Source organism: Larimichthys crocea, chromosome XIII (assembly GCF_000972845.2).
Source record: "Larimichthys crocea isolate SSNF chromosome XIII, L_crocea_2.0, whole genome shotgun sequence".
NCBI lineage: Eukaryota > Metazoa > Chordata > Actinopteri > Sciaenidae > Larimichthys > Larimichthys crocea.
The window spans coordinates 18,941,184-18,950,835 of record NC_040023.1 but is presented as its reverse complement, the minus strand read 5'-3'; the positions used below and the strand labels follow the sequence as shown (position 1 = coordinate 18,950,835).

Genomic DNA, 9,652 nt, shown 5'->3' with positions numbered 1-9,652 from the left:
ATAGAAATAAATGGACAAATAAAATTAAATAAATCAATGGACTAAACCTAGGTCACTGCAAAAACACATTTCCTTCCACCCACGACATTCTTTATTGTCAGTGTTGCATAAATACAGTCCAGATTAAATGTTTTAAAGTTGCCATCAGGGATTTGCAGCCTCTTATTTAAAGTTGTGTTTACTGGAGGAATTTCTCCCACACATTTCTTTCTGTTTTTGCTCTGGGTGTAAAAATAACAGAATTGAGTATGAGAACAAGAGTATTGTAAATGATTAAATAGATACATTTCGATATTAATTGAAGGGGTATCATAGTAAGTATTATTAAATAGTTCCAACATTTAATAAAAACAAAAACAGAATATCCCTATGTTCATATGGTGATGCATTTGTAAGTAGCACTACAAAAAAAAAAAATACAGTGGTTACCCTCATGAGGGCGCTATACACCTGGGTCAAACTTACAAAGTTAAAACAAACAGTCTAATAATTATGAAAGTAAGAGGGAAGATGCCTGCGTCATTCGATGATGATGTTCATGTGGCTTTAATGCACGTACATGATCTAATGTGAAGTACATTTTCTAACATAGAAATTAGTGCTGTTCTATTGGTGTGAATGTGAATACAGAGCAGTTTGTATAGAAGTTATTGCAACATATAACCCCAGTTTATGCCTCTCATATGTAATTATGTCTTCAAAACAGTGGCAACTGTTTGGGTACTATTACTCAAATGTATCGATAATAAAGCAGAGGCACAAACTTAAGCTACACCTATGAGAACTTTATGTAGACAGAGGTGTCTATGCTGTGAGGGCTGGCTCAGATGTGTGAGGTATACAGGTAGGTGCTGTTGATGCTCCAGTCAGGTGGGAAGTCCTGCATTGCATGGTTCTTGACGTGTCTCTGCATGGCGACCAAGCTGCTACAGTACTCCAGGCACACCGTGCACTGGTATGGAGCAGCCCCGCCGTGAGTCCGCAGGTGCTTGATCATAGCTGAGTAGTCCCGTGAGCGTTGACCACAGAGACGACACTCGAAAGGTTTCTCTCCTTGAAGCAGAGAGAAGAGGGGGGCACAGGAAGGAAGACAAAGGAGGGGGGAAAGGAGGTGTACTCAGTTGAGAGAGCGTCTCAGACCTTTAGACATTAAAAGTTGTAAAACTTGTAAAAACCTTTCTCTTTCGAGACTGCTTCCCTGCCTAACAAAACTAACAAAACTAACAACTACTCTGTGCTCCTTTACACCTTTCTCAGCTTATGTCCTCCTCTGTAAGTCGCTTTGGATAAAAGCGTCTGCTAAATGCAATGTAATGTAATGTAAAAGTGTTTTCATTGCCAGTGTCCTACAATTTGTTAATTTGGTAACAGTTAATTTTATATGTGTATATTAAATAACTGCAATTTATCCTGTCTAATATTTCCCTTATTGTGAGATTAAAGTGAAATCAACTAAACTAAATAAATTCAGTCACTAAACTCATCCAGATCATAGAAACAGTTATATGTATGTCCCATGAAGTCTCCTCTTTGATTGTACTGATATAACAAAAAACCCCAAAACAAATTAGATAAAGTATATAACAATTTAAGCAATATTCATACCAACCAATTCTTGAAGTTTTTGAGAGCCTGAAGAAATTAAACAAGTTAGGCGAAATACAATCCATGTAAGATTGTGTGAGAACAAATTAATGTTTAAGTTGACAGGAAACAGCATATTTGCTTTTTAAATATTGTTTTAGGATGAGATTTCATCTAAAATGCTGCATTTTATCTGATGTGCTATATATACCACTTCTGTAGTTACAACAAATTATCTCGGATGTGTTATATCATTGCTTAGCAGTGGACTTTGGCCACTCCAGCTTGCAGAGAAAACTGTATGACATCTGTCATCCCAGTGAATATTTTGTTTGATGTTACTGCCATCATTACATCTGTGTAGGTCTAAGGGCACACTTTAAATTGCATTACTAATTTATAATGTAGCTCTAAAAGTGATTAAAAGCAGACTTGTTTACTGTAGATCAATGCATTTTCTATCTCACAGAAGTTTCATGTCTGCAAGTTTCAAGTTTCTCTAAGATGAGTTTCATAGTATCAAAATGAGTGGAAACCTGCCAGGAAGATTGTCGAAAATCAAAAACAAAACAGTCTGCTTTGGAAGATGTAACGCGATACATCTGCGATCCGTAGTAATGGATTTGTAGTCAAAATACTACAAATCTTTTTTCCATTAACTTGCCACACTATGCAAACATCTCTCTGGTCCTGCACCTCTGACGATTCCCGCTATTGTTATTTTTCATCAGTTTAAGACAAATGCTCTTTATCTGGTGGCCCAGTTTATCTGACTTCACTTTATAACTGAATTTTGGACAAAAAGAGACATACTGAATGTCGAAAATCCTTTGGTAATTATTTTGTAGTTTTTATTTTAATGTCCCACTTTATAAAACAAAGATTATTAGCCACCATTGTGTTAGGCAGAGTCTCCGAATATGACTAACTTGAATTTCCTTTGAGATCAATAAAGTATCTATCTATCTATCACTGAGTACTCTGGAGCTGCATAAGTCACAGAGCTAGTTTTTCATAAAAAAAAAACAAAATACTATACCATACCGTACAGTTATTACTGACAAACTATGAACAATCGTGGTGAAGAGACACAAATTCGCTTACCGGTGTGAACTCTATGGTGTGTGTCCAGTTGATGTTTTAGACTAAATTTCTTGGGACAGTGTTGGCACTGATAGGGTTTTTCCCCTCTGTGTTCTTGTCGATGGGATTGTGGTTCATTCTGTGTAACATCTCCTCTTCCACAGAATTGACACCCTTCACAGGCTTCACCTGTGCAAAGACCAAGATGTGGAAAAAAGGAGAAGGTGTGAACTTGCGGTGGGCATTGTGGCATGTTCACAAAAACATCATGGTACAATTTCGAGGTGTTCCAATTTGTGCAACCGCCAACAGTCTTGAAAAAAATATGTTCCATGTGTTCATTTATTTTTTACGACTCTGGTGACTATGTGGGATTATTAAAAGTGCACATTGTTTTCCTTTTTTTATGCTGTCCTTCACTCCAGTGATTCGTAAATTATTTGTTATGTTTATTGTCATACTTAAGTCCTCATTTCAGAGGTGCTGTCGTCAACTGATTAATAATTGACAAAAAATGAATTGGCAAATTATTTAGTAATTATTTGAGAGACCCTGTTTCAAGATTATCCATTGTGATGCTTTTCTGGTTCTCAGTGTTATATCATTGTAAATCATAAAGAGCATCTGTGCCTCAGGTGGTAGAGCGGGTCGTCTAGTAAACAACTTCTAGTGTGTGTGTGTGTGTGTGTGTGTGTGTGTGTGTGTGTATGTATGTATATATATATGTCCATTTTAACCAAATATCTTTGGATTTTTGATGGTTGTTGAGGATCGTCAGTTGGATAAAACTACAAGACATTTGATGACGTCACCTCATGTATTTATTTATTTTATAGACCAAACCAAAGTACTCACTGACCACCTTGACATAATGCGAATTAAAAAAAAAAAAAATCTTCATTGCATGAGCCTTAGATAGACATATATGAGTTTGATATACATTACTTTAATCGCCTTTCAGAGGCACAGGTCTATTTTGGGTCAGCATCCTGTTGCAATAAAAAAAAAAAAAATTCGGCTTGTACAAGTTTACTTTCCTGTCTCTCTGCACACGTGTCTTATGTGCTGCTTCGTATGTCGGCGATTCTTAAAAAATGACAAAGGTGTGATTTTGAGGTTAAAGTAGCAACTTTGAAGCCTTTCAGTACCTTATACCTTTTTTGGGTTCCTCGAGTGAAAAAACTTAGGCCTCCAAGTATAGACAGGATGCTGAAATAGGAGATGTGTGTGCGTGGTGGGGTGGGGGTGTGTGGTGTGGGGGGTTGTAGTAGGGGAAATCAAGAGAATGAAAAAAAAAAAAAAAACCCACAACAATTGAACAGTCACCAGTCTAAACACAACCTACTGAGACCTGTTGTCATTAGCACATTTCCTGTCCAATATCTTCAGTTCTCACTTTAAAAGACCTAACGTCTTATAACACTTTTGTTGTTTGTTTGCCCTTGTTAACATGGAGTAATATAATTACAGTAGCAAGTAACACATTTTACGTGAGTATATATTAGAAAGAGAGATTTTCAGATGCTGGTAGTATTATTATGTACTTATGTGCAAGTTATTACAATGCTTTTAATACTGTTAGCAGCATAGTTTAGCCTACACACTTGATACACAACATAATGTTCCACTGAGCAGAGATATTAAACATCAGATAAACCATGTTTATCAGCTTGATTCCACAAGGCAAACTATGATACGCTTACACACATGCAGACTGTTGGTTTAGCTCTTTTTTTGTTGTTGTTGCATGGTTACATTACATTTTGTTATAATAAATCCGTATGTATGATTTTTTGGCATAAGAGAAAAACCACTGTTGCGATGCAGTACATACTGTACTTGCATGTATCTAGCTGTATCTAGTAACCACACTACTGCTCCTGCTGCACCATGCTCTCAAAACCACAACTCTCTTTATCACTTTCCATTGCGTAGCTATGTAGCTGGAGTCTGCCGAGGTTAGGGGTCACAACAAGAACTGTCTCACTATCATGTTAAATTCATCTGTTCTACACAGGATATCCACTTCCTACAGCCTTAATCTTACTGTATAGTAATAGTAGTGTGTTCAGCGTGTTGTGATCATCAACATCGGGTTTGTTGTAACTGTGTCATTACCTGATGGTGTGGAGGCCGGCTGTAATGCTGGATCACCAACAGGGCTTGTACTGCAGTGTTGGCAGCCTTTAACTCTTTCTGTGCTGGCTTTGGGTACGTCATGGTAACTATGGAAAACAAAACCAAAAATCACTTATTATAACTTTATTACAACAATAAAACATCTGCTTTTACTTTTGCTCCAAAAAGAAATCTCACTGGACAAATTCTCACATGTAAAATATCTCAGTCTTCATATTTTTTTTAACATGTTATCACAGATTAAATCTTGATACACTTTTCCTTCCTCTCCATCCCCAAACACAAGGTATTTATAGTGCCTTTCTGGGGGTAAAAGCCCATTTAATTTTCATAGAACGTTCGAGTAGAATGCACGCTACAATAAAAGGATAATGAAATGACACAGAAGAAAGATGTTTTTTCCACAAAGACACATAAATGTTTTGAACTATTTCTTGCGGTACAGATGAGGCCAGTTTAAACACTGAAACTGCGTTTCAGTGGGTGGAAAGTCTTTAATTCTGCAAAGGAAGGGAGAAATTTGGGGGCCCCCCCTTTACACATTGTTTGGTTACACCATGTGGAACACTGTACAATATGCATTGATAAGAAAAAAGGAGGTAAATCTCCCAAAAACAAAATCAAGTTGTTTTCACTGAATGGGACAGTTTCAAGTTAATTCAGAATTAGAAAAAAGTAAGATTTGTTTCCATCCAATAATAAAAGTTAAAAGTTATATTTATTAGAAAATTCACTTTATGTTTTTAAGTCTTTTGTATTTTGTATTTTGATTGGTCTGAAAACTAAGACTACGATCAAAAAAGTCAGAGTTTGACTGACTAGGACTGGCAGGGAAGGGTTAATAGGTGAAACTGCTCTAGTTGGAAAGTGCAGGAGGCTTGATCACACGCATCTACCCAAGCAGCAGTGAGTCAGGTAGCTGTAGCTGTCGCAAGGGAACAACTGAGCAAATTAGGGGATTCTAAATGAGTCTGTGAGGGGAAAAATAAGGAGACAATGACTGAAAATAAAAACAGAAGTTTCCAAAATCATGTCCGAATGCTGACTTACCTCGGCTCACCGGTTTGAATGGTCCCAGTAAATGCTCTTGGGCTGGGTTTTTTTCTCTTTAGCAGGCCCTGTTTGATTATACTCCCCATGCCTGTGGATCCAGCATAAAGGCCTTGTGTATAACGCGGATGAAAGCCTGAGTAGCCCATTACAGAGCTTTGAAAATGGGATCCAAGTAGGGGGAACATGTGGGGAGTGGTGAAGGAGAATGGGTATGCTACAGAGGACTGGTTTGGGGTCTGAAGGGGGTGAGTTGCAACTAAGTTTGAATAGTTCTCTGCTATCCGCCTGAGGGTCACAGAGTTCCACATGTTTGTAGGGAATGTCCAAGGGGAAGAGAAAGAGGAACTGCTGCTGGGAGGCCTGGTAATAACACTGTCTCTGTTGTAGGGTGTTGCTGACGCAGGGGACAGCCTGGACTTCTTTCTTGGGGATGGTGGCCTGTTGTGGTTCTTACTAGGGTCAGAGGGCGAAATGTTTTCCATGACAGTGATGTTGCATGTCTTGTCCACTAGGGGAGACGTTTCTCTATCTTTTTCCTCTTGAATTGGACTTCCTTTTTGCTTCTGATATTTCTGCTCCGCACTTTCTTTTTCTTCCTTGACATGTTTGATTTCTTTACTTTTGTTCTCCTCTCTAGCTCTGTAATGGAGATTGTCCAGCTGCTTCCGGCACTGGTCCTCCAGTGGCTCCATCTCCAACAGCTGAGCAGCTCTTAATAGCAGGTGGAGGTCATCCACAGACACTTCCATAGTTTGTGTGTAGGTGAAGTCTAGAACTTGCTGGAAGGTGTGGGGTGAGAAATACTCAAGCGTGCAGTGGACTGGGCTATCTACATCTCCTAGAGCTAACTGCTGTGCTAGTCTTCTGCTAGCACAAGCCAGTACTAGACGATGAGCCCTGAAAGTTTGACTCTTCACTGAGATTATGGCATCACAGAGTGACCCCGTGCGACGTAAAGCATCTGCCTGTTGCAGGAAGTTGAAGTATTGGGTGTTGTTGATTCTGATCATTTCTGAAGTTTGTAGAAATATAAGCAAATGTCTGAGAAGAAAAAGTCAAAGGAACAAAAAAATCAAAGAGAGATCACATCAGATTATGCCCACACTGTTAGAAATTAGCTCCATCTGTTTGCAAGGTTGTTACCAGATATGTGACATTTCTAGAAATGCTAAATTGTAAGTAGGAAAATCATTTTGCAGATCAACAGCAGGCTTGCTTGTGATTAACAGATAATATGTCTCTCTGTGGTTTTTACTGTTTTTTTCCTATCCTTTCCAGACAGCATTACCTGTAATGAGAGTTGTGGGGGCAGAATGTACCCGAGGAGGTAGCCATGGATTTTTATTTTAAAGCAGGTAACCCACACATATATCTTTACAGCCAGCAGGATTCTCACACTTTCTTTTGTTTTTTTTATTAGATTCATAGTTTAATCCCAAATATGAAAAAAAAAAAAAACTTTCTTCAATCACAACTGTCTGATATCGTGTCTGAGTGTCTGGTTGATGTGTGGAAATGTACTCAGTTTTGCGAAAGCTTTGATATTCGTCGCTCTCATACACACTCTAAAACCCACAAAGCCCTACCAGTATATGAAACCATGACTAATGACTGTACACAAGAGTAAACATGAGTAAAGTTTGAACATCAACAACAATAAGGCCGTATTTAGAAACAACAAACAAATGCAAGAGTGCAGAGAGATGGAATATGTAAATGTGTTACAGAAATATCTGGAATTTTTACATCTAAAATTAAAAATACATGGATGAAAACGCAGCGGCTGTATGTCGAAAACTATCAGACGTCTGAGAAGTTGCCATCTTCGCACAGTCTGAAGCCTATAATGAGCTTTTATGATTATACAATGTGTGGTGGGTTTCTGCAGCAGAGGTCACAAGTACTGTGAGCTATTACAGAGTTTTTTTTTTTTTTTGCACAGTCGCAACCCCATTCGGTCCTCTGATGGTGACTGTAAATGGAAAGTAAATGTGAAACGAAATGACATTTAGTTGACTCGTTACTGGAATTTGCTTTAAATGTGCATTCATATTTGCACGCTGTCTCTGTCTGTCTCTCTCTCTCTGTCTCTCTCTGACTCTCTCTCTCTGTTGTTCATCAAATTAAATTATTGGAAAATGTTACACCAAAGAGCAATAATTTCGGAATTATTTTATTTTTAAAGATAAGACCATAAAGGAGTGAACCTCACAGTAGGGTAGCTCCATAGTCAGAAGTATAAACTCATGGAGACTTACTGTATTTGATAAGGCTTAGACAGGATTCAGTTTAGTATTTAGGATTTTTCCAAAAGTTATTACAGTTACAGGATGCATAATGTTGAGTGTATGAGCGCATGTAGGGAAATAATATAAATAATAATGCATAATCAAGCGTGCATCATTTCAGTGCGGCCTATCGTCTGCATACATGAATATTAAGGAGTCGACTGTTTTTGTCACAACAACGTTTACGGCTGTGAAAAGCTACGTGCTGCCTGACTAAAATTGTCATATTATGCCTATATGATATATCGTATGACTTAGATTCAAATTATTAAGTGCAATTTTTTATACCCGATTAAAATGACTGCTGTATAATATGCAATTATGTATTCTGTAAAGTAGTCATTTTAATTAATATGAAGTTTGTTCCACATAATAATAATGCTAATAGTAATTATAATTATTATCCTAGTTATATTATTAATATATAGTAGTGTAATTGTATTAATAGTCATAGTAGCGTCATTATGTTGTTAGTAATTTAGCGGGTGGATTCCTATCATGTTCTACAATGTATTTTGTGATAAATTACTTTAAAGCAACTTCGGTTGATTACGTATTCATTCATATGTTAAGATTTTGCAGAAATTTGAGTGTTGTTGTGTACCATACAAACCTTTGATTCTTATAGGGATGTACTTTAAAATATCGCTGCTCACAATGATGTGTTGGCCCTGACATGTATGCTGTATAATTTTCAATTATGCATTGAATTAATTGATATGGTGTTGCTCTTCTGAGGTAGCTGACATATAAATCAATTCTTCTGTTGTACTGCATTCTGTATTTTTATCATTTAAGTCCTAGCCTAAATCTTTTATATCTTTAGAATACATGCTTTTGTAATAAACTGACTTGTGCAATATTCAAATTCCCCCTGATGCTGCTCAAATCTACAATACACTCTTGCAGAGTTGTGACATAGTTAGCAGTCTTTGAGTTCCTTGCAGTCACAGCGCTATCTCAAAGCTTAGAAAGGGGGAAAACCATGCATGCATATGTCAGATTTACACATCCTTTGACAGGACATGAACTTACAGTCAGCCTTTTCCGCAGATCACATATAAACACTGGAGTCTCATGAGAGAAGCCTGAACTTATAGTCTCCATGGGCAACAGAAGATCAATAGCGGCACGCTAGGTTGTGTTTAGATTAGATCACAGAAAGCACAGCTAAAAAGACTAAAGATGAGCAGCATAAAAGTGCATCTGCTTGTGGTTTCAAGTCTTCGAAACTTAAGAAGCAGCAAGCTGTGTAAACAAGACACTTACCTGGTGTTTAGTAAATATTCTCCCTGGAGAATGAAGAGCTACCTCACATCATGAAGTGACTTGTAAAGTGACATGTCTGTCTGGGTACAGGTTTTGGTGAGGGACACGGTGGTTTCCTCTTTTGTCTTTACAGTCCCTCCTCTTCAGCTTATCTCTCATTGGTTCATTGATTATGCTGCTAAATGGTTTGTTGTTTGTTATAAAAGATGGTGACTTTCTCCTATGTAAACTGGATC

General features: G+C 37.6%; 1 protein-coding gene across 1 annotated transcript; it reads right to left on the bottom strand.

Annotated features, from left to right (window-relative positions):
* Positions 1–9: 9 nt before the first annotated feature.
* Positions 10–9,512, bottom strand: zbtb32 (zinc finger and BTB domain containing 32). Its single transcript, XM_019275600.2, has 5 exons — positions 9,417–9,512; positions 5,857–6,900; positions 4,786–4,892; positions 2,689–2,856; positions 10–1,053 (listed from the first exon to the last, which is right to left on the bottom strand). Exons 2-5 carry the CDS (start codon positions 6,867–6,869, stop codon positions 824–826), a joined length of 1,518 nt encoding a protein of 505 aa, XP_019131145.1. The 5' UTR covers positions 6,870–6,900; positions 9,417–9,512; the 3' UTR covers positions 10–823.
* Positions 9,513–9,652: the final 140 nt, after the last annotated feature.